Genomic DNA, 24,816 nt, shown 5'->3' on the forward strand with positions numbered 1-24,816 from the left:
ATAAATTAGTTGAAACATAATTTCCTTTTCATAAGTTTTCTACTGTTATTCTTTTAATCATGATTTCTGTCAATTTACCATGTATATATTTGTGGTTTACTAGTCTGTATTTTCTGAATCACTGTAAGATTTGTAAACAAACAGATTTAAATTTGTTAAAATGTCAGCTATTTTCAAAGCATTAAGTACAGTATCTGTGCTTAATTAGAAATACTGTCCTTTTACAGTGGCAAAATTATTTCATCTAATAGTTCAACTTTGGCTAGCACCTTTTGTCCCAAAAAATCTCAAAATGATTCCTAAGATTTTGTCTACGTACAGAAATGTAATCAATAGAACTGAACAGGCTTATACATTAATTGGATTATCTAAATCAGCTTTTTAAATCAGTTATGACTGGCTTATCAGTTTAGCTCAACTTTGCTGTTATTCAAGTACAGTCTGAAATCAAACTTCCTAAGAAATTTTAAGATAGTCAGATCAAGGTCTTTTTTATTGTGCCTTGAGTGCATCATTATGTTTCATATTCATTCTCAACCTTCACAGGCGGTTCTCCTTTATTCGCTATAGTTCCAAACCATCAACATTCCTATACTGTTATTACAAAAAATGAAAGGTTTTCCTGGCGTTCTTTGTGATTGATATTATCAGTGTATATTTATCTTCCAGGTTCCTATTGCACAAGTAGATATTCAATACCTTATAAAGCTGAATGGGTTTTATTTCCAATCTATTTCCAGAAATACACGGTGAAGCTTTTATGAGAATTATTTTCTCATGCAGTGTTCTATAATGATTTTTGTTGTTGTTGTTACAGAATTTACCTATCCAATATGGGAACAGTTCTATGAAATGAAAAGTTGTAGTGCTCTGAAAATAACATAATGACTTACCAGCTCCTCTATCACAGGGGAAGGTCATCTACCACAAAACGCTACAAGAATTATTTAGTATCAGCCCTGCAGATCATGAGATTACCTTTGTACTTCAGAATAGTTAAATGCCGGATGATAACTTGAAATCCTGAGGAAGGAGAATTTGTTAAAAAAATTACCAACTGAAATTCTGCTTGTCCTTCTGCCCTGTCTTCACTTAATGTTCCCAACACACTTTGCAAGAACAAAGTGTTTAGACAACAGACTTACTTATATATAGTACTTGCACACCGTTTTAGGTTTATGGTATGTAGTAATCAGTGAGGTATTCAACGATAAATGCAAGTAAACAGAATTTAGCTATGTCTAAATTGAACAACACAGTGCTTACGTTCTTTTTGTGCATTCATCCAGGCATGTATATCTATTATATATTTATACTACTCTAGGAATAGGACAGAAGATGCTTTCAAAAGACGTGGTGTAGAACGGATTGCATAAGCCTTGTGGGAAGACCTAGAAGATGTCTTTGTGTTTGGCACATCTGAAGCCGTTGGAGTTTTGCACTGCTGCTGTAAGATAAATGATTCATATTAAGCCTACAGTTCAATAGCCAGCGAAGGAAAACAGGCGTCATGAACAGAGGTCGAAGTGGAAGTTTATATTTCTGTTATAAAAATACAAAAATTCTGGTGTGAACATTTAGAAGTCTTTGTATGAAAACTATTGATTCTATATATCTGAAAAGCACTGGTATATTTATTTTATGTTCTGAAAAGCACCAGTTTGCGATGCCCTTATGTATTGTTCTATTTAATCCTCTTCAGAAGCAGAACTATAGCCCAAACTGCAATAATTAAGGACACACACATGTTAAAGGGACAGGACTATCCTGCTCATCTGAGTTTGGTGTATCCAAACTCAGTGTACTTTTTGCTATAATAGACTAATTGGACTCTGTACTATAATTATTGTCTTTATGGCATATTTTGGACTGTATCACTGTTTAACTATCCTGACATTTTGTTGCATTGCTAGGCTTGGATAGATTTATGTATAGATCAGTCCCACTGACTGTAATCTGTGCAGTCAGCACCTTTGCACACTACGCAGACTGGCTGTATCAAGAAGCTAACTCCACTCTAATGTTCTAATTATATAGATACACATATAAAACGCTCAAAACTTAAAATTAGTACCATTAACTTCAATGATACTGCTCACGCGAGTAAAATAACGTACATGTTGAAAATTAACTGTTAGCATAAGTAAGATATTCTTAAATTCCCTTCCCTATATTATGCAATAGTTGTGATATTTTTCTTAAATAAAGAAGCTTTGCTGCCTTGCCAAGAGATATCAGGCAGATTTTTCACAGGGTTTCCCAAAAAACACTTTAATAATATTAAAAATACCTTCTAATTCTCAGTGTATTTCAATTGTACCTTGCTTGAGTGACACTACAGTCCCTATAGAGGAGACTGCTTCCATTATTAGTTTCAGAGCACACGCAGTCTTTGCTTGTTATTTAGTTTTACTTCAAGGACTTGAGTTAAAAAGGGCTCTTTATCAAGGGAGTAATGTTCCAATCTAACTCCCATTATGGTCAGTGGAAGTATTTCTATTTTCCTTCTTAGAAGAGTGGTAGAGAACGAAGAGATTAATTTTAACCTCATCATTGGTTGAAAACTGGTCTGAGTTATCAGCAAGAAAAAGTGACCATATTGGGTGTAGTCAGTTTGGCCACACTGAGAACAGGTGTTTGTGCCAAAAAAAGCACTGGGACAAGTGGTTCTCCATGGCAGTGTCAGGAAGCTGGCACAGAGTGATGCTCCTGCCAGCATCCCCAGGGAAGCCCAGGCACGCAGAGGTCCCAGCAGCTCCCAGATTATCTGCTTCTTATGGGTATATCACAATATATCACTATAAGCTTACTAAAGCAAATAGTATAAACACATTTTTGTGTTTGGCTTTGGTGAACTCGTTATCCAAAATCATTTAACAAAACTGCAGCATAAACATATGAAATATTACTTCATGTAAGCTGGTTTGCAAGCACTGCTTTGAATACAGAAGGATTGAGAAGACAATGTTACAATTTTTAACGTGGGCAGGGCAAACTGAATTATTTCAAAAAGTTTATTATTTGAATACTTGCCTAGTTCTAAAGTTACATGGATTTGAGGGAATTCCAGCTATATGCTGCGTATAGTCCTACTTGCATACTTCATAAATATTAAGGCCAAAAAAGACAATTAAATAATTTTATCCTGAATTCTTGTATAACAGAGGACACCAGACTTACTGTATTGATATGTTTCATATATTCTCTTTATATAAAGAAATAGATAAGAATACCATAAGTAAGCCATGCAACCTGGATGCTTGCAAAGTATTAGGACATGTACAATAAAATTATAGATAAGGAGTCAATCACTGTAGTCCAGTACTTAGAACATTTACATGTGGCCTGTGACTGGGATAAATTTTGTCTTAATCATATCATTGTATTGTTATGCATTACAGCACCTTGTATGCCATCCAAAACATCTTGTACTTGCCCTGTCAAAGACAAAAGCTGTGATTAAATGGACTGCTGGCACTTTCTCTGTTCTGAACCTTCCTCTTTTCCTTTGATTTTCTTTTCTGCCCAGCTTCCAGTTCTGAAAGCAAAGTACACAGTGGACTATAATGAAAATGCAGTTAAAATAGAGGTCAGTGTGACTGATTGCTGAGACAACCATTGGTCTTCATATCTGTCTCCTTGCTAAAAGTGTACTGGCCTGACCTTTTTCTGGAATTGTACACCTTATCTTTACAGTCCAGCAGCTAGCAAACTAATATGTGCTAAAATAAATGGGAATGACAGATATAATACTCCTCCAGTAAACTGGATCTGCAGTGGACTTCCCCTCCGTGGCCATAATGTTTTTGTCTTCCTCTAAAAAATATGCTTGTCTAATGCAGATGTGTGTCAGTTGAGTGACTGTAAAAAATAATAAAACTTCTGCAGCAGATTGTCATTTATAGGTTGCTGTTCCTAAGTGTTCCTAAGGGAACACTAAGGGAACCTAAGGGTTCCTAAGTACCCTTTCCTACCGGAAGACTATAGGGAAATGACACTGTATATCATCAGAATCCGGAACTAATCTTGGTATGGATAAACCCTTGTCATAATTTAAAAAATAAGTAATAAATTATATAAACAAACAACAAAATTAAACAGTTACTTAAGCAAATTCAGAAGTATGTCACATCTTTAAAATCCAGGAAGCAAGTTGCACTGGCAATTAACTGAATACATGCCTTTATCACTTAGCAGTATCTGAACAACAGTACTGTGTAAAAAATGAAGTGCGCAAAGAAAGAAGAAATGTCCGTACCCGTCATCTGAGACTGTTTACTTGGGACAAAAGTAGCACATATTTTTTAAAAACACCCTACCTAAAACTTGCTATAAGGCTGTCTGGAGACAAGCCCTAAGTCAGAGAACTGTTGGGCGGATAAGTCCTCTGTGAAATCCATAGAGTCAGACTGTTGCGGAGGCCATCTTCGGAAGGAGGTCTGAAATAGAACAGATGAATAATCCCTTGGACATGCCTGTTTTTCTTGACCCAGTCTGGTGAAGTACAGACCCCAGCCGCGCCTTCCCACCTCTTCCCTTGCCTGGGATCTGATTGCAAGGTGAGTCAGATGAGTGACATGATCCAACAGGGAACTTTCTGCAGCACGGTAGTTTTCAGCTGGGTCAGCTGATTGTGCAGCCACAGATGAATTGGATCAGAGTCCAAATCTAAGACAAGAAATGTGGTTGCAGCACATAGTTGTGGGCACAGGGAGTGCAGTGTTGCTACATTCTCTATCAGCTGTAGTTACCCTGAAATTAGATGCAATTTGAGACTGTACCTTTGAACTAGATTCCTTACTTTTAGATAGCTAACTTAGGCAGCACGAGTCCCATTTCAAATGCAGTGGGAAATAATAAACACATTTTGAACTATGTCCAACAAAGGAAGCTTAACACACCTTTTTTTAATAGCATACTCATTATACTACTCACACATAAGGTGGAAAAGCTGGTTTCCGCAGCCATCTGTGCCTGAGAGGGCAAACCCCACACTTTGTGGAAGAGTGCTCCAACCACCACCCGTTGCTGTGCCATGGAAGAATGCCAGAGTCATGGGACAGGGAAAAGAGGGAGACACAATGTAACACAAAGCATTCAGAGGACTGTTGTACTTCACACTGTGTTCAACAGAAAAATACTGTTACAGAAACAAAACATGAGCCATGACTACAGAGCCTTAAGATGCTCCCGGAGTATAGACTACCTTTTTCAAAATGTTGAGCAGGGTGTTGCCTGGGAAGTAAGGTTGGGTCGGAATCCTTTCAGGCTGAAGACAGTCTAAAACCCCAGTTCCTCACATCTCTTGTGTTTACTCTTATTGCAGGACTATTGCACAAAAGCTCTGCCTGTTTTGAAGGGATTCTTACAATTCATTTTGAAACCCATCAGAGGGAAGGGATGAAAAAGGAGGGGATAAAACAGGCTCTGAGAACATCCACCATATGTCTTTTGCGAACAAAATGGGGGATGATGAATGGTGATGAGGTAAAGCATCCTCTGAGAATATCTAGCAGATGTCGTTGAATTGAGGCAGAATCCAAAGAAAACATGCAATTCCTTAAAAGTAGTCAGTCCTAAGCAGTAGATAAATGCTGACCTGCATCAGCTGCTGAGAACAGTTGTTGTGGATAGGGAAAGAAGCAAAACTCAAGTCTCTGGAAAAAAATTTAGTAAAATAAGGAAGTGCCTAATGAGTGTAAATCCCTGTGGGAAGAGGCTTGGTGTGCAGTTTTTGTTTGATGTGTCAGAAGTCTGCCTAATGCATGCAATCACATTCATTATTGAGCACGGTTAGTGCTATTGATTGCACCCAGTGTTTCTGCACTGCAGACAGTAGTAGCATCTTTTTCGTTTCTTGTTTGTGCTCTTGTGATGTGCCCATATTGCTCTTTTAGATGCCTATGACTCTTCCCTGACGTCTGTGCATGTGCCCTTTTTTGTTTAATTTGCAATCCAACTAGTTCAGAGTAATTAAACAGTACTAAAAGTTCTTAAGGATAATGACTTGAGTTTTATGTGACAGCAGGAATACGCAGAACGTGTCATATCCTATGAGTCAAATTGTTATCGTGGGATACATCCCATCGAAGCCAACAAGACACTCGTACAAAGTGAAGCAGCAAGATACGACTGCGCAGCTGAAGGCCATGGGATATTCGAGGCCCTGTGAACAACTGATAGCTACTGATCTCAACAGGATCTAACCGTGGAGAAGTGGTCAGGCTCCCATGCCGTGCTGGGAGAGACACCCCCATAACCACCACCCTGCACCTTCGCTGTCAGGCCACAGAAGCGTGATAGCAGGAACAATGAAAAGACTCAGCCCGATGTATAAGCAAGCTCTGAAAATTTTCTATAGGGAGCGAATGTGGCTGGGCACGAAGCCGACTCACCTACCAACTAGGGAGGCACGAAAGAGCTCAGCAGAGCTAAATAAAATAAGCCCCCGCCTTGGGCCGTCCCGCCGGCCCTAAGCTGCCTGGCCTGGGGCGGCGGGGCCGACTGGGGCCGACCCGGGGGGCAGCAGGGGCGGTGCCGGTGCCTCCGGGGAGCCGGGCGGCAGCCGAGGCCAGGCCAGGCCGCCCACCCCCCTGCGGAGCCCGGCGGGGGCCGGGCACCGCTGGGGCCGCGGGTGCCTGCGGAAAGAGCCTGAGGAGCCTTCCCGCCCGCCGGGCCCCGCTCCCCGGGCGCTGCGCCGCTGCCGCCGCCGCGGGGCGGTCCGGGGGCTGGGGCGGGCGGCGGGGCCGCGGGGCGCGGGCCGTCAGGCGGCGGCGGGGCCAGCCCCGGCTTCCCAGCATGCCGCGCGCGGCGGGCTGGCTCCCCGGCCCTGGGAGGAGGCGGCGGCGGAGGTACCCCGGGCGGGAGGAGGAGCCGCCGCCGCCGCCGCCGAGGGCTTCTCGCTCCGCCGCCGCGCTGCCGGGAGGGGAGGGGTGGCCGCGCCGCCCCCCCGCGCCCCGCGATGCCGCTCTTCGCCACCAACCCCTTCGACCAGGATGTGGGTGAGTGGCTGCCGCGGCGCCCCGGCCTCCCCCTGAGGCAGCCCCGCGGCCGGCCCTCCCTCCGACCCCGCTCCCGCCTCCGCCCCCCCGCGGGCGGCCGGCCCGCTCCCCCCCAGCCCGCTGCTGCTGCTGGGCTGGCCGGCGCCCGCCCGGCCTGGCGTGTGGCGAGGAGCCGGGGGCAGCGGCGGCGAGCAGGCGGGCCGGGCGGGCCGGCCGTCACGGTGCGGCGGGGAGCGGCCGGGCCGGGGGCGCCTCCTGGCAGCGGTGGCTGCGGCCTGGTCGGTGACAGCACCGGGGCGGCGGGGGCTGCTGCGGGCCCCGCCTGGCTTCGTGGGGCTGCGAGCGAGGGGGGCGAGCACGGGGGGGCGTGCGTGTGGGAAACGGGCTGGCCTGCCTCGCAGAGGTAACGTTGCGGCGCAGCAAAACAAGTAGTGAGAAATGCTTATGCTGGAGGGTTGCTGACAGGATGAAAAGTAAAAAGCACCATCTACCATTGCTTCGCAGACAGGCACGAGAAAATTGTCAAAGCGCTTTGTATTCAGTGCTTTGAAGTGAATTCCTGTGGGAGCTTTCTTTTTCCCTTTCAAGTGAAACCTGACGTGCGGTGATCAGGTTTCATCCCTACCTTGCTTGTTCCAAGGCCAAACTAGATGGAGAGGAAATGTCTGGCTTTTACTTGACAAAAATTATGCTGAGTGCCGATGTGTCCAAACTGAAGGTAAAACACCATATAGGCAGTTAAAAATTCGTTTTGCACGTCTGATTTGTGATCGTGTAATACGGTTTGTCTCCTACCTGCTGCTGATGCCTGTTTTACTTTGAGTGATGAAAGCTTTGGGGAACAGCATACTATAAAGGGACTTTTTCTCATGTTTGGATAAGTAACCCCCACCCTAGGTTATCTTCTTACAGCAGTATAACACTGTATATGTTTCTTGGAACAAATTTCTTTAGTAGCCTTATACTTGCTGTAGCTTTCAAGTACAAATACATTGTTTCTTTCTTAATGTTTTATCCAACTTCAGAAGTCCAGGCTCCGAGTTAATTCTTCCAGCTCTCTAAAAAAAATAACTCAAAACTGTTTGAAAAGTATGTATCTTTTTGGGGGGAAGGGTTAGTGCATAAAGGAAGGACTGTGACACAACTTCTGTATGTATGTTATCAGTGATTATTAGTCTGTTGCATCTTAATACAGCATAGCTTGCTTTTCTTCTTGTTTTGAACAGTTAAGAACACTTTTCCACTGGAGACTGCCCTTCAATTTATAATTTTCTTGGTGGCAAAGTTGACAATGACTTATTTTGAAAAGTAGTGAATACTTTTTTCTAATTGTTTCGCTGTCTTCTAGTGTAATTTGGCAGTTGAAAATGAGGAAGAGATTGCACTGCTTGCCCATTTTCCATGGACCATTAGAGGATTGAAACATTGGTAATATTACCTGTAAGAATGATTTGAACTAATAAGATTAAAAAGTGATAGCTGAGGTTCAAATTCAAGGCAAACGTTTGCTTTTTTACTTCTGAAGACCACTGTCTAGCAGTGAAGATCAGACTGCTTGAGTGGGTTTCTCTAGAGCTAAGCCCGATAGACATGCTTGTCAGCACTGTAAGTTTCATAATACAGGGTAGTAGCACCCAGCTGTTACTTCGGTGGGTTATTTGCTGTTTTCTAGGTGCAGAGGATGCCAACACCTTACCTACTGCGCTTGCCTAGTATGATCACCAGTAGGTATTTTTCAAAAGTATTATTCTGTAAACTGTATGAGCACAGGGAAATCGCCACTCCATTCCAAATTGTTCTTGGAAAAGCAGATAGTGGGCAATGGGCTAATTTTCACCAGTAAACACAGCCTCTTTCCGTTGGCCCCTTTCATGGTGTCCTGAGGGAGACCAAAGGAGCAGCAGGCTGTTCAGGTGGTGGCAGCCTACTTTCAGGAGCCTGCTGCCTTTATCCATCACTTAACTGAATTTCTGCCAGGGAGACGGGAATGATAAAGTCTCCCAGAAAGTGTCCCTGGGCCCTTCTTCCCCAAGGCCCTTTGGGAATGTGCTATTATCTGGATGAACTTCTTGGCAGGCTTCATAAGATAACGTCAGCTGTAAAGTAAGCTCTCGTGTTCTCGGGAAACTTCCAAAAGTTGTCAAGCAGTAGTGTTATTTTTCAATTCTTTTCTCAGAATGAAAGTTGAGTGCTCTGCCTTTGTTCTTGCCCAGCAAGAGAGTTTTCTTTTGCAAATCAGATTCCTGAAGCGTGAAGGCAGTCAAAAGCTGTTCTTAATTTCATATGAATTTGGACATTGGTGTAGTTGATAGCATTGCTGTGATAGCTGTACATTCTTGTCTACTGGACAGCTAATCAGTACTGTGTAATAGTTGGAAATGACTTTGGAACCATTTAGGAGGATGGATTACAGAGAATACATCTGGAACTAAATTGTTTTCCATTGTTTTGAGGAGCATAAGTATCTCTAAGTTCAGAAGGAGAAATTTCTCAGTTTGTCTGCAGTCATCAGCATTTGGCTAGTCTTGTTAGCATGCTCCTGCTGTGGAACCTGGTCATCCATAATAGCTTACCATTTAGTGTCAACTTTGTACAGAGATTTTTGAGGGATGCACCTCTTCTTTAGGTGTGATTGGCAAAAGAATGTTGTTTAAGGCTACTGTTAAACTAATAATATTAAAGAATGCTTTAAGGTGCCCGGAGATTTGAGGAGGTAAGCCATTGTCATCCTCAAAGAGTCCAAATCTCTGGATGAATCCCAAATACTTTTTGTTTTCTGAACCCTCTTTTTACCATATTTAGGACTATTTCAAAAGGAAGGGATACTAATCAATGGTGATGCAAGTTGGTGTGGATTTTCACAATCAAGCCTGGGAACCTTTGGCAGTGTGTCCAAATAAGGAACATAATATTGGAATTCAACAAAAGAAAAAACCTGCAAGACACTGGACTGCTGAGGTTATAATTAAGAGGCTCTAATCCTCCATTTAAGGAGTTAGAATTAATGGTGTTCTTATTAGTTTGATGGGAAGTCTATTTCTGCCATATTTCACAACCTTAATCATAAAATTACTCCCAGAGAATTGTTCCTGAGAAATGCAGGTTTATCTGTAGGTTTGATGCAGGCAAAATAATGGTGAAATGTGCTTTAAGAACCAAAAGACTGTCTGATAATCTGTCGTGACAGGCTAATTAGTAATGTAGTGGTTGTTAGGCTAGGTTTGATGAAGAACTTACTGCTAAAGCAGTTCTGAAGTGTCATTTAGATGTTATCTCAAGAATAAAATCATAGAATATGATGATGGAAAATCTGTAACTCTGGAGTTAATGTAGTGCATACTTTATTCTAACTTGATGTCAAGCATTGTGAACTTAATCTATGTTGTAAGAAGAGAACTGGAAGAACTTTTTACTCCCTGCTGGAAGCTTATTATTTCTGAAGTTTTATAAGCCGCAATAAGTACAGGTTCTGGTACGAGTTGTCATAAAATCACACATTATATTAAGAGCAGGTGTTTAAAAAAACACGGGGGTTTTTGCATGATTTTTCTTGCTTATGCACAGTAAAGGAAGAAGGCACTTCTTGCATTTGCTTTGGATGTTAGTCTAGTTCTAAATGTAGATGGTGTAATGGTTTAAGGCACTACAGGAGTGGGAAGAAAGGAAAGATTCAGGCTTACTATTTACAGTAATAGGAAATTAAGCAGGTAGTTCAGTAATGTAGTAGAACTGTAAACCTGATGCGACTTGCAATGATTTTTCCCATGTTTTATTAACTATAGCAGTTAATGATCATTTTATGCTCACAGCTCTTTAGATACTTAATGATATGCATGAATGACATATGATTGTAGGTAAGTAGGGATGTTAAGGTACCACAGCATATAGTTTGATATATTAGGATGTAAGAAATGCTTTGACCATGATTCCCATGGTGCAGATTCTTGTAATAAAATACTCTTGCTATTTAGATTTATCCCCTTGCTTAGTCAGCATCTTCAAAACCACCAGTTACATGTCTCTCTGAGCTGGGCTTTTCTCTGTTTAGGCCAGGTTTGCCAAAAGGAGGGAAAATTGTTGCAGAGGAGATTCTTGACCCCAGATAATTATGGAGACTGCAGACTGTGAGTTAACTTCTGGCTGCAAGGGAAGATAACCAATTCCAAGGGAAGATAACCAATTCCAAGGGAAGATAACCAATTCCAAGGATTGGTTCAGCTTGTCATGAGGCTGGCACTTTTTTGCCCAAGTTGGCCTACTGCTTTTCTCAGCATTGTTTTAGGGAGAAGGCTATTAACTGTGAGCTAACAAGGAGGCTGAGTAGAAAATGTGTGGGAAAGGAGCTATAGCTACCCCCCTTTTCAGTTATTTATAAATGTTTATGAAAAACAAGAACTTCTCACTAAAGATGCCTTCGGTGTGTGTTCTCAGTGAAAAATGGCAATGCTGACAGGATAAAAATCAGTGCAATAACTCTTCTGTGTAATAGCCAACAAGAAAATATTTGTCAGTATCCCTTTCTGAAAATGAATCCCCAGACTTTGAGTTCAGCTGGGCAATCTGAAGCCAACATAGTATGTTCCATAGGCAAAGGAGTTTTTGTAGAATGTACTTTCCCGGTGATTCTTTTTCTTTCCTCTCAGGGAAGAGCTGTCATTTTAAGTGCTTCCCCTCATTTCAGCTGTGACAGTGTGCATTAGAATATAAAAATTCAGAAGAATCAAAGTAGTTCTCCAACATGTAAAATCTGTTCCTCTAGCTGATAAAAATAACACTGTATATTTGATGTGAAAAGTTAAGTCTCTTGCTGATCTTCCTTCTGAAATGCCGCTTCTACTGTGGCTTGGTTTATGGGGCTCTGCAAATAAATCCTGGCACCATTTCTTAGTATAACATGCCTGTGATACACCTTGTTTACAGAGTAATCATCATCGTTCTCATGTATCTCTAATGTGCTCATCTTCCTGCTCTGTTGTAATATTTCTGGGTGAAAGGTAGTTTGAGTTCCACGGATTTGTTAGAGTTTGCCATAAGACGTCTAAACATCTAAATTATTTTTGCCCGGCTTGTCCTACTGTTGTTTTCAGCATTGTCTTACCAGATCTTGAATCCTTTTGTCTTCACTCTGCTCAGCTTACCGAGTTGAGCGATGTCTGTCTTGGCTAGGCTGCCTCATGCACGGTGAGATCCTACATAGTCTTCTGAAGGAACGAGTTGAGGTGGCCTCATGTCAGCTCAGTCACCTCTGCTTGCTTTGCCTTGGATTGGCTAGCAGTGCCTTCATAGGACACCTTCTACAAGTGCTCCCATAAGGACTTTTTAGGAATACTGTAAATGGGGATACAGTTAAACTGAAGAAGTTGGTTAATAGCTTTACTGCAGTTAATGGTTCAACAGGGAATTCTAGTTTCTTGCTATGGTGGCATTGGCTGTTAGAGGTTATTTTCAGTCTTGTCTAAATGGAATCTGGTTGGACGTATTTTTCAGTGCGGTTGTGAGCATGCTAGTGGTTAGTATTAAAGCGGTGTTTTTTGGTAGAGTGGGCCAACAAATGCATTTATTCATTTTATTTGACAGGCAAAAAGAACAAAATTAATTACTTTTAACTTCAGTGATGTGGAATGGTATGTAATCAGAATTTCTTGGCGAGTGACTGCAAAAAGAAAAATTTGCAATCAGTTTCAGTCTTTCAGGACTATTTAAACTCTATTGAATAGATGAAGTAGTTACACTTATGTTTTTACAATGCTTTGGAATTTAAGTATTTGCATTTATATAGAGAGGGGGAAAGTTATTTATTTAGCCTTTTGGAAGAAAACAAGATTTCAGTGGGAGAGGAGGAGAGAAGGCTGAGGGAAGTTTTGAATTTTTGTGTTTATTCTGTGGTGTATACATTGATATAATGGATTTTTGAGAATTTTTTTATCATGCAAGAAACTGGTTGTAATTTGGTCTTGAGTGAAGACTTTCTGTACCCATTCTTTTCTTTGTAATTTCAATTAGTGAGAACTTCAGTATTTCACTTTAGAGATGTGCAACTGGGGAAATGGAATTATGCCCATGAAACCTTAGTTTAGTAGAATATTCTGACAGGTTTTACTCATATTTGTTTTAACTGCTTCAAATCATTTACATTTTAAGTGTTGGGTTTGGGGGTGTTTTGATCTGTTTCTGTTATTTCTTGAAATTCTAGGTAGTTTTAACATCTCTGAGACTTTCTAGCAGAAACATAGCTCAGTTCTAAGATTGGAATTTTTTAAAAATAGACTTAATTAAAATCTAAAGCTTAGGAAGCTCAAACCTGCCAAGACTTCCCTCTAAAAATGTTGTTAGCAGTGAGTAGTCTTTAAGTTTTCTGCCTTAAGAAATGCATCGTGCTATTCACTGCAGTATCCAAACATTGATGAGAGCAAAATTCTCTTGCAAAATTCTAATAAGGTAGTAAAATGCTATTGTTAAGATGCATAACTAAGGCAGAGAAATCAAGGTGACTAACATATATTTGCATGGAAAATCTGCACCAATATTTATATTTTCCTTACAAGCACCTAAACAGTCAACCACTAAGTTTGGCAGTGGCTTTTTTCAGCATGTACTACATTTCTTCTGTCTAATAGTACTTTATAAATCTGATGATAAATTTCTTTTAGAACAATTATGAATTATTAGGAAATTATTGTTTTTTCTTCTGTCCTAAAATGATCAACTGCAGTTGTGTTTTGTATGCAGTAGGGAACTTCAAATAGGATCACAGTGGAAATATTTTTGCGTTGGTTATAACTTCTAAATAATGCACAAAACCAGAGGAGAAAACAGAATTTTATCGATGCTCCAAGCCTCCAGGTTTGTGTAAATTGGAGGGAAATGGGGCCTTAGCAAAATTAATGAACTTTACAACACAAGGAGAGGCTTTTTTTATTTAGGTGTTCCAAAAGAGCCCATGCGAGACCCTGTGTACTTTCACCACAACCAAAGTATAAGTAATGTAACTCATATATTTAGATCTTTCTGGCCTGGCTTCTGATCAATAGGTCTAACGCTGTCTCCTGCATTTTTGGTACAGTATTTCAGTGAGACTAGAGAGCATTTATACTGAGGAATGGTGTTTTCTTTAGAAGGCAGATGATGTTCAGGTTTGTATAAATTTCATTCAGAGGTTTAGTTGAAAAAAAAAAAAAAAGGCAGAAAATATGTTTGGAAGTATGATGTCAGCATCTAGATATTTTATTTGAAGGAGATTATGTTCTAGAACTTATTGAGAAATTTTGAAGATATAGACACAGCTGAGATTTCTGTCAGATGAGATGCATTTTGCTTCAGAACCCTTTCTTAATTATTTGTTTTATATGCGATTTATGATTATGTTTGTGTGGTTGAAGCACCGTTTCTGACTCAGGAGTTACGAAGCTGCAAATTGTTGGTCGCTGAAAGGTGTGTTGTAGGCAAAAGTACAACTAATGCTTACCTTATTCTTTTTTATGTTTTCCTAGGCATCTGCTTCTTTAGGTATAATACATATTAGAGACTGAATGTTGGGCAAGATGGAATTGGTCTGGCTCAGTATGATAAGTGTTACGAGTACAGAAGAAGTATAAAGGGAGAAGCGTAGTGATCCCATGCTCTGTGCTGAAAAATATGTGTTGGTTTTGTGTGTCTTGCTTTTGTTTTAGGAATTAAATAAATTGTTGATGTCATTTAGAAAGGTATTCTTATATTGTGCAGAATCATTGTTATTATTGTTGCCCAAAGAAGCCATAGTTCTAAGTATTCTTTTCCTCTGAAATGATGGTGCTTACCACTGTGTGTGTCTGTGGAATTAATTGTAAGAAAATAATTTTAAATAACTCCTAGAAAAATAAAGGTGAAAGTTGAAGACCCGTAATGAAAAAAAAAAAAAAAAAAAAAAGGAAAAAAAAGCAGTCATAAAAATTAAAAACTACTAATTACAATCTGAGGCAATGTAAGATTTTATAGTCTTGGACTGGTTAAAGTTAACTACATTAATTTGTAGGCCTTGCTTGTGCTAGGAAAACAGTGCCTCAGATTTGAGTGATACAGCTTTATGGGAGAGAGCTGTTTCGGAAAACTGTGTCCAAAGTTCCATCATGTATACCTCTGTGTTACATAGTCCTGTTTTTCTTTGTGTTTGACATAGCATTAATAAGTTATAAAGAACACTGATTTCATGAAGGAGCCAGTGCTGTCTTTAAAAGTTGTTTTAGTAAAGTCTGAAATGTTACCTGATCCTGGCTTGGCATTCACTAAGTTGAGTAAGATTTTGTAGCAATGATGAGGTGGAGGGATAGGGTCTGAAGTAAACATTAATATTGCTATGGCAGGATTCTTTTTGATCAGAGGTGGAAGATGAACATTTCTAGTTTAAGTTATCTTCTGTGTCCTGTGCTAACCTACTCTAAGACTTTAAATACAAATCTCTGCTTTTCCCTCCCTATCAGAGTCCATTTTGGTACTGAGATAGAATCTGACAGTGACATGTCAGCTGTACCTGAAGGCTGGTAGGGTGCCAGCTGTTGGTCAGGGTAAGCAAGTACTGAAAGTTTTTTTTGGCTGTGAATGTATGCCTCATGTTAGAAGAGAGAGCGTTCATGGATTTTAAGTGATAAGAGTGTAAGTAATTTAACTTAAGTAGCTTTAAGTCATAATTCTGTCTACAAAACACTGACGCAACATAGGAATTTTGTCAAAGCGTCATTGTTGCTCCTGTTCCTAGAGTGGTGAAAGGTGAGAGTCACTGGCTAATGCTGGGACAGAGATAGTGGCCTTTTTTGTGGGCAGTCAATGTCAGATAGTGTACTTCTGTTAACTTTTAACTGCCCTTGTTTGAGACAGAATTTAACTAAAACTCGAGGCAAATATTTTTTCTCATGTTTTACAATTAATTTTATTATCCAAGGGAATTAATGGATGCTTGTTACTACAGAAGACAGAAAGTACACAATGAAGCTGGGTTTCAGACTGAAATTTAGTAAGAAACTATCTAGTGTTTGTTGGTGGAGGAAATCTCCTGACTAACAACGGGGAAGGTGTTGCAAGCAAATGCCAGTTTTTATACAGGACTAAGTTCAACTTCCAAGAAGCAGCCATGATAGAAAACTTGTAATTGTACTTGTGGATAAATTTGCAAAGTGTTCTTACTGAGAATTAAAATGAAGGTTGTAATTGGTGTGGTTGATATGGATCAGGGATTTCATCAATCACCATCTTATTTTTAGTTTTAGCCAAACTATTTAAATTAGCATAAAAGACAGTTGGTTGTTATTTTGAAACCTTAAGCATGCATTATTTTACTTTTTGGTTTGTAAAAGACATAACCGATTGCCATGCCATTGCTCACTGATGACACAGTGAGGAAAGAAGGACCAATTGTTGCCAAAAGTACAGACAACTGTCTGTTATGTAGAATAATGGAAAAGGTCAAAGTTTCAGTACCGCTGGGTTTCTCAGCTCTGACTGCTGAAGGATGTGCTAACTGAAGTACAGCGTTAGGCGCGAGTGAACGGTGTGGCTTTGCGAGGCTGTGTGTGAGCTCTCAGCCTGGTGGGAACTTATGGCTCTGGAGAGCACCATGCAGACGCACTTTGACTGGAGCTGGTCCAGCTCCAGCAGAACTGGCAATGAACTGAAACAGTGGAGTCCTGGAACTAAACTGCCTCCATGCGGTCTGCTTTGTGTGTGTCTGGACTGTGCTCATCAGCTGTTTTCAGATTTGGGAATGTCGTGTAGGCACACCTTCAGCTCAGGTACATCTCCGCTTAGGCTCTGTGTTTCAAAAAAGCGGTTACGATGCCTCAGACTTGAGGCTGGCTTTGGAAGCAGTACAGCTGCTGTGCTCATGGACTATGATCACAGAAGACCATCTTGGCCTGTGATGGCTCTACACAAGGCATTCAGTTCAGGTGTCCTACCACCTGTGGCACAAGTATTCTGCCTACAGATGACTGAGAGCTGGCTATATTAAAACGATAAATAACAAGCAGGAAAAGTACAATGCATGGTTCTGCTATGGGTTTTTCCTTGCCCTCCGCCACGTCTCATTTGCTTGTATTTATAAGGTATCCCCAACTAAAAACTGAAATTCTAGAGTAATGAAACAATGTTAATTGATATAAGCAGGGTACAGTCTCATTGCTCTGTTCTTATGTTGTGGCATTTTTAGTTGGGATTCTGAGTGGATTCTGCCATTATGGTGTTCCTCTCAATTTTTGCTTCACAGTTGATGTGTTTCCTTTATGAACAAGATTTAAAAATCAAGAATTTCTCTGATTATTAGCTATACTAGTCCTAAACATGATTTGGAACAATAGTAGACTGAAAGAAAAATAAAGTGATTGGTTGATCAGCTGCTATATCTTAGTGCTAGATGTTAGCATGGTGTCTACGCAGAATTTTTCATATTTTTGTTGATTATGACCATTTTCTGTAATCAAATAAGTTTTCTGATTCCGTTTAGAGAGAAGAGGCAGTGCTCTTTCAGTTTATCTGCGAGAACATATAGAATTGTAACTAACTTCCATTTAGGATTTCCCTATACTGCTTTGCTCTTTTCCTTGCATCAGGCAGTGCAACTGATGTGTTAGCATTCGAGTTGTATATGGCAGTGTTTAATTTTTCCTCAGAAATACTTTGAGAGCACATAACCATAGAGATTTGTTTTTCTGCATTTTTGTTCTGAATTAAGAAACTAATTAACTGTAACCTGACTTCAATTTGTAGGACAGAGAAACTCATTCATAAATACAAGCCATCAACTTTAGGACGAATAACTCCTAGTAACTTTTGGTGATGAGATGTTTTGCTTTGTCTTTCTCTTCTCTGCAGTCTTGCAAGTGCTGATATGGATAATGAATCTTTCCTGGCAGATAAGTTTTTATAGGAAATCTTTGTTTCCTTTCATAAAACTAAGTAGTCTGAGGCATTCCCTGAGGGACGGTACTCATTGCTGAGGCATATTTTGTGTTTTGTGGATTGAGGTGAATATCAGATGAAGCAGGGATAGGAAACAAAGTCTGTGTACTATTCTGTGCCCATTCTCCTTCTGTTTGGTGAATAATGGAAACTGCTTGTGCATTCCCTTGTGCTGTGCAGCCCTGATCTGATCTATCAGTGTTTAGATAATCTTCCATTCAGCTGTATTATAATACTCAGTTTCCTCTTAACACTTTTATTTATTGTTATCCTCTGTGTACCTAGCTTTTCTGGGGCAGAAATAGAGAGGGAGTCTCTATTTTCTTCTGAAGTGGAATCTATTTCTTCTCCACCTACCCTCTCTATTTCTTTGCTCTTCAGCAGGGACTCTTCTTGTCCTATTCAAAAGATTTGGAAGAAAGAGTCCCAACGGCTTCTATGAGATTAGCTTTGGTTCAGCAGTCTCTACAGCTGAAAAGAAACAGTGGAATATATCATCCAAAGCAGAGATGAGAATGGGGAGATAAAAGTTTAGTGATTATTAATGAATTGTTGTATCCTCCTCATTGAGTTGTAATACATAGAAAGGAAATGCAAGACAGCAATTTAGTGTCTGAGAAAGTGGTAAATGCGGTTGTATCTGACTCTGCAAACAATGAACTAATGCTTTGGGTATTCATATCCTATTAAACTTTATAGTTCCAAGTGGAAAAAAAAAATCTGTTGGTAGTGATACTACTACTGTCATATTCTGGGTATATCTTTATTACGTGGGAAAACAACCCCCAAATATATATTTGCTTATGAGTTTAAATTCATGGCCACCAGTGAACATTTGAAAATTAAAAAGAATTAGGTATAGCAGTTTTAATATATGAGTTTATTAAATATAGGGATTTGTCATGCATTTAGCAATATACAAAGAGGTAATATTGCAACATCTTTGTTGACAATTTTGTTAATTTTTTTTTTTTTTTAAATTTGTATTTTGTTTTACTTGTACTTTATTCATCAGAGAAAGCAACCAGTGAGATGAACACTGCAGAGGACTGGGGCCTCATCTTAGACATCTGTGATAAAGTTGGACAGTCACGCACAGGGTAAGTGACTTTAGAAATTTCCTCCCCAGACTTTTTTAATTTTGTTATGTCAGTCTCAGATGAGAGGAATGAAATTTTTGTTATCTTGTATAGACTTCTGCAACAGCTCAATTTAATTTAAATTTATTAAAAGTAAAAGATATAGATTTTCTGCTCAAATATTTTGCAATTCTTCCTTTGGAGATACTAGCTGATCTGTTAAAATTAGGACTTGTGGACAGCAGCTTTTCACCAATGTAACAGAATAAATAAACTGGTATGTTTCAGCAGTGTCACTGTAAACCCAGGAGACTTCATGAGGGATTTTTCTTACAGAATCAGAATCCAGGTTGGAAGTGACCTCCAGAGGTCATCTAGTCCAACCCCCCAGCTCAAAACAGGTCTAATTAGATCAGGTTGCTCAGGACCGTGTTGAGTCTTGAATGCCTCCAAGGTCAGAGTTTCCACAACCTCTATGGGCAACATGTTTCAGTATTTCAGTATTTAACTACCCTCACAGTAAGTAAGTAAACAAATAAATAATCCTGCAATCGGATTACAATTTCCCCTGTTCCAACTTGCCTGTTGCATCTTGTCCTATGGCTCCGCAGCTCTGGCTGTGTCCCATGTATTCTCTGATTAATTAGTTGTAGAAAGCAGTAAGATCCCCTTTTAGTCCGCTCTTCTCAAGACAGAAAGCAGTTCTCCATCTCTCCTTGTGTGTGACTCTCCTCTGACCATCCTGGCAGCCCTCCATTGGACTTACTGCAGTGTATCAATATCCTTCTTGCACTGGGGAGCCCCAAACCAGACAAAGTACTCCAGATGCAATCTTAGAGGTGCAGAATGGAGGGGAAGGATCACTTCCCTGGCCCTGCTGTCTGTGCTGACCACTTGTTTGACCCAGGATGCGGTTGGTTGTCTTTGCTGCCAGGCTGCGCTGCTGACACCTGTCACCCAATAGGACCTGCAGATCCTTTCCTGCGGAGCTGCTTTTTAGGTGGTCAGCTCCTGGCCTTTGCTGGTGCAGACTGTCCGAAATGCAACACTTTGCCCTTGCTCTTATTGAAGTTGATGAAGTACCGGTCTGCCCATTTCTCCAGCCTGTCCAGGTCCCTCTGAATAGTAGCCCTGCCCTCCAGTATATCGATTGCTACCCCCAATTTGCTGTTGTCAGCAAAGTTGCTGAGAGTGCGCTGCCTCCCATCATTCAGGTTATTAGCGAAGACATTTAGTAGTGTTGGTCCCAGCAGAGATCCCTGAGGAACCCCACTAATTACTGCTTGCTAGCTGGAATTTGCACCACTGGTGGCAACTCTGTGAGCTTAGGAGGCCAGCCAGTTTTCCACCCACCCTTTTTTTCCAGCCCATATTTCACTGGTTGGGTGATAAGGAGACTATATGACCTTCAACTGTTAAAACTTTGCTAAAACCAAGGTATAAAGCATCTGCTGCCCTTCCCTTGTCCTCACCACCAGACTACCAGTGTCTTTGTCACAGAAAGCAATGAGGTTCTGTGTTTCTTCCCCTTGTTTTGCGAAGCTGTTCTCTGACATCAGGGCTTTGATAAATGTACATTTTGAAAATGTGATATTAAATTAAACACATCTTAATATGGGCCACTAATGCTTCTGTTATTGATTCTTTAGTGAGCTCTCTCATAGGCTTTATGCATGCACTTGTTTTTTGGACATGAAAAGTTAAAGTATAATTTGAATCAGCAAATAAAAAATACAGTTTAAAGACATTATTTCAGTGTATCTATAGTGTGGTTTTTTTTCAGTGTAGCATTAGGCTTTGGAAATGTTTTAAATGCATCTTCTCCAAGCATTCCCTGTAACAATTCAGGTAAGGAATAGCCTCAAAAAGAGAGTTATGCCATTGCTGCTGTTTAGTGAAAGGCTTCTCTGAGAACGACTTGGATTGCCTTGTAAGACTGTGGAAAACAGTATGAGATGCCAGACAGCAAATTCCCACCTGAGACTTTTGTTCCAAAGGACAGGTTTGCAAATAAGCTTATTCCTTGGGATTAGAGATGGTCTCTAGAGGTATATTTAAAAACAGCATGGCATACTGGGACTTCTGTGCTGCTGTCTGTAACTGTAGTTAACAGCTGGCAAGTTGTTAATAATGTTTCATGTTGGTCTGTATATGTAAAACTGCATTTTGGCTCCTTGTGCATGTTGATGCTGAGCCTGTACCAATAACTATATTATTGAAGGCTTCAGTATTCTGTTTAATCACTGAAAGCATTTCCATAGGCATGATTTAGTCTCACAGCAACTTAGCCTGAACAATGCTCAAACGTATGTAGCTGCAAGAGACAGCTGCTTGGGCGTACAGACAAAGCTAGGGATCTTCTGGTAATGTGCAGCTAAATTTCTCCGGGACAGCTGGAATTTCTCTTATGATTTGTGGTTTATGTTTGTTTGTTTTCTTTTTGTATTTATGTTTTGGGTTTTCTTAATAAAACAGTGGTTTTATCCTGGCTGTGACTTTAACCTTTGTAATACTTACCCTGCTTGTAATACGCTTCCAGCTGACTCATTGCTTAAATTCAGATTCTGTTAAAACTTGCTGATAGTGGGTTTTCTTTGTTTTGTGTCATGCTGTAGCAAAGCAAAGGAAGACAAAGTTCCCTGTTAAGAAGTTTAAATCAATATGCTATTCTGTTTGAAATTCTCCTGCAGTGTAAGTTCCTGTGGCAAGGGTGCTAGTCTTCTTAACTGGTATCTGCTTTAATCTTTTAGCCAATTCTGGTCCTATACAAGCTGTCTGTTACTGTTCTTGGCAGAAGTTTAGATTATAAAATCTCTGCTGTATGGGTTTTCTTTGTACCACCCTGTAAGCTCCATTGCATGCCTGTAGCATTTTAGATGTAGATCGTCTTACAGCTGAAGCCACAGTAGACTAGAAGGACTATTCTTCATTAAGTGGCACTTTTTGTCCCATAGTGTTACATGGCATATTGTCTCATTTTAGGTCTGCCAACAACTTGCTTGCATCCAGACTAACTGTTGGAAACCTGTTATGCTACAAAGATGCTACGTTGTCTTTTAAGATAAATTAGTTACAGTTCCGTAACAGGCCTGCTACTGTTACTTTTTACATTGCAATACCTTGGTTACAGAGAATTGCCAAGAGCTAAAAATTTTATCTTTCTTCCCTTAACCCAACCAACTAAAACAGGTTTTAGCAAATTAGAATTCCACTGAATCTCTCTCTTTGACTGTCTATTTTTGGTGAACTTCAAAATCTAATTGATTAGAGTTGATGCCAGAATTTTCATAGAAAACACTGGAAGGACAGTAAATTTTTAATAATATGCCTTTTTTTACAACAGTATATATAAAGTATTGCCACATGTGTGGAATTAACTTGATACTTTCTACATGTTTCGCATATCAGGTTCTTAAATGATCTAAAATTTGTCTAACTATGAGACAATCAACGTGTTTTTTTAATCTCTGAATTTGCTTTAGGGACTCATACAGCTCAGCAGTTGTGTGTTACATTGTTTGCATCCCATTTTTGGGGAATATTGGTAGTTCAATGAGCAACATGGAAACATGATTAAAACAACGGTTTTACCATTAGAGGCAATCTTTTTTTCTGTTTTTATACAGCATTATTGAAAACTTGTTTACTTTAAAAAATTCTATCATATTTGACGGGCATTTTAAATTATCTGACTACAGGAAAGGTATAGATTTTTGCGTAGTGTTGTTTTTCTGCAATGAAAATGCTTACACAACCGAATCTATAGTTTATCAGCTCTGAGTAAAATAACGCTATAACATTTGAATGATTCATTAAGCAGCATAAAAGGGAAAAGTAAAGGCCACATATGGTATATTTTAGCATGAAGCGCCCCCTCCCCCCCGCCCCTTTCCTCACTCAGTTTAGTGCTAGCCAGTTCCTAAGTCTAATTCTGTCTGCATTTGGCTTTGAGATGGTCGTACCTTTTTTATTAACTTAATGAGACATATCATTCTGAAACTATCACAACTTCAGTTTTTCTCCAGAAAAGTTACTTAATAAAAATGATGGCTGAAAAAAAAATGAAGTCACCAATGGTTGAGAAAACAGAAATGTTCATTGCAGCAGTCTCTATTAGGGGTGGGGATGGATATTGAAAAATTGTCATTGAGAAATGGTTTGTCTATATTGCTGCTTGCCTAACTTTGTCCTGATTCCTTATGGATTAATCACTGCCTCAGTGAGTCAGTATTCTGGTTAGCTGATTCTTCTTTGGTTGTTTTTGTGCCTGTTCCTACAAGAGAGAACAGTAAAATTGCTTACTTGATAGTCTTCCAAACTAACTTCTATTTTTTTTTTTTTCCCCTCAAGTTACCCAATCTCAGTAGCATTTTACATAGTCATTGCAGTGTATGTCTACAGGCTGACCAGAAAGCTCTTTGACTAGCTTGTTTCTAAAGGAGCAAGGAGGAAAATTGAGTCACCTGTGTAGTCTTGAGCCCCACAGTCAGTTATCTTAGACTGTAAATGAACAGTAAATTCCTGAAAATTTATGAAATACTTTGTGCAGAGTAGTATTTTAGATTCCAATTGCTGTTAATTTTGTCTTTGTTAAATAAAATATAATCAAATACGTTATTTTTTTACTCTCTGAAACTAGAACTGGAATTTATTGTGAATGTTTTTTGGATATACTAGTATGTAATACCATAGCTTCTATAGTATCTTGCCTTATTTTCCCCCTACTGATTTGTTATTTCCACTCACTGTGCTGCCTCTGAAATTCTGATTGTAGAATCATTGGAGCAGAACTGCGGCCCAGTGTTTGTATAGTATGGAGAGATGCATAATAAATAGAATTGGGGTGTGGGCCTTCCCTCTGATTGCTGCGTAGTGCTTTTAATAATTTACAAACTAAATTGTATGATGAATTAAGTTGAAGTTAGAATAAGGATTACAGTTCTGTCTAGAATAGGGATTATTAGTCTGCGTGACTGCACGTTGGTAAGCCTGGATATTTTTTTTTTTTGTGTAGATGTAATCAAAATATTTTTTTAAACATTTGAGTATGTTAAAACAATAATACTCAAATATTGATTGTTTCTGTTACATATATAAGCAAGCAGATTTTTTTTTTTAAAACATTTTTATGAATGACTGAGGGGTTTCTTTTTTTTTTTTTTTTTTTAAACTTTTCAAAGTTGTACTTGACACATGCAGAAGACCATTTGGTTTTGATGCTTTCTTGTTACTTTATTACTTCTTAATAAGACTTTGGATTCCTTAATAAAAAACTCTTAGGCTAATGGTCCTTTTTCTGAACTGCTAAGCTCTTGATCCTGCATCCTACCTTTACAAATACTGGCTTAACAATTAATGGACATGCACTTCTTTGTGTTTGCACTCATATCACATTGATAGTCCTACTCATAAATGAATGGTTAAAAAAAGCAGTTATTTCTGAAAATTTTAGCATGTATTCTTTCTCAATTAAAGTGAACATATGAGAAGTCTTGGATAATTAATAGGTAACAGGCAGTTCTTGTCTTATAGCCTTCATTTGTAGTAATTGGGTATATGAAGGTATACACTGAGTGATATGTAGTCTTGCTGTGTGACAGCATTTTCTATAATTAGTACTACTAAATATGAAGTGGACATTTCTGTAAAATGTAGACACTGCCAAATATAGTATAGCCAAGCAGTGGTGTAACTTATACCTAAGTTTCATGTTAGTTCTTGGATGTCAGTTAAATAGAAAAATAATTTTGCTTCAAAAAAAAAACAAAAAAACAAAACAACAACAACAAAAAAAACCAAAACAGTTACTA

At 39.5% G+C, this 24,816-nt stretch overlaps 1 protein-coding gene and 1 long non-coding RNA gene across 6 annotated transcripts in view; one reads left to right on the top strand and one right to left on the bottom strand.

Annotated features, from left to right (window-relative positions):
- Positions 1 to 1,827: 1,827 nt before the first annotated feature.
- Positions 1,828 to 6,585, bottom strand: LOC309592251. Of its 3 annotated transcripts, XR_014228540.1 has the most exons (4): positions 6,396 to 6,585; positions 4,936 to 5,028; positions 4,530 to 4,752; positions 1,828 to 4,439 (listed from the first exon to the last, which is right to left on the bottom strand). It is a non-coding gene; the product is annotated as an uncharacterized lncRNA (long non-coding RNA). The 3 variants fall into 3 exon arrangements; XR_014228539.1 differs by having other exon boundaries at positions 1,828 to 4,668; XR_014228541.1 differs by having other exon boundaries at positions 1,828 to 4,752.
- A 288-nt stretch (positions 6,586 to 6,873) lies between these two features.
- STAM (signal transducing adaptor molecule) overlaps positions 6,874 to 24,816 on the top strand; it is a 37,497-nt gene continuing 19,554 nt past the window's right edge. Inside the window, exons 1-2 of one of the 3 annotated variants that reach the window (XM_082308460.1) lie at positions 6,874 to 7,001; positions 18,943 to 19,027. In XM_082308460.1, coding sequence (XP_082164586.1) covers positions 6,962 to 7,001; positions 18,943 to 19,027 — 125 coding nt within the window. In that variant the 5' untranslated portion in view covers positions 6,874 to 6,961. Of the gene's footprint in view, positions 7,002 to 7,215; positions 7,280 to 7,382; positions 7,405 to 18,942; positions 19,028 to 24,816 lie in introns of those variants that run through there. The other 2 variants (XM_082308461.1, XM_082308462.1) reach the window with 2 other exon arrangements.

The sequence above is a fragment of the Platalea leucorodia genome, assembly GCF_965183815.1.
Source record: "Platalea leucorodia genome assembly, chromosome: 1".
Taxonomy (NCBI): domain Eukaryota; kingdom Metazoa; phylum Chordata; class Aves; order Pelecaniformes; family Threskiornithidae; genus Platalea; species Platalea leucorodia.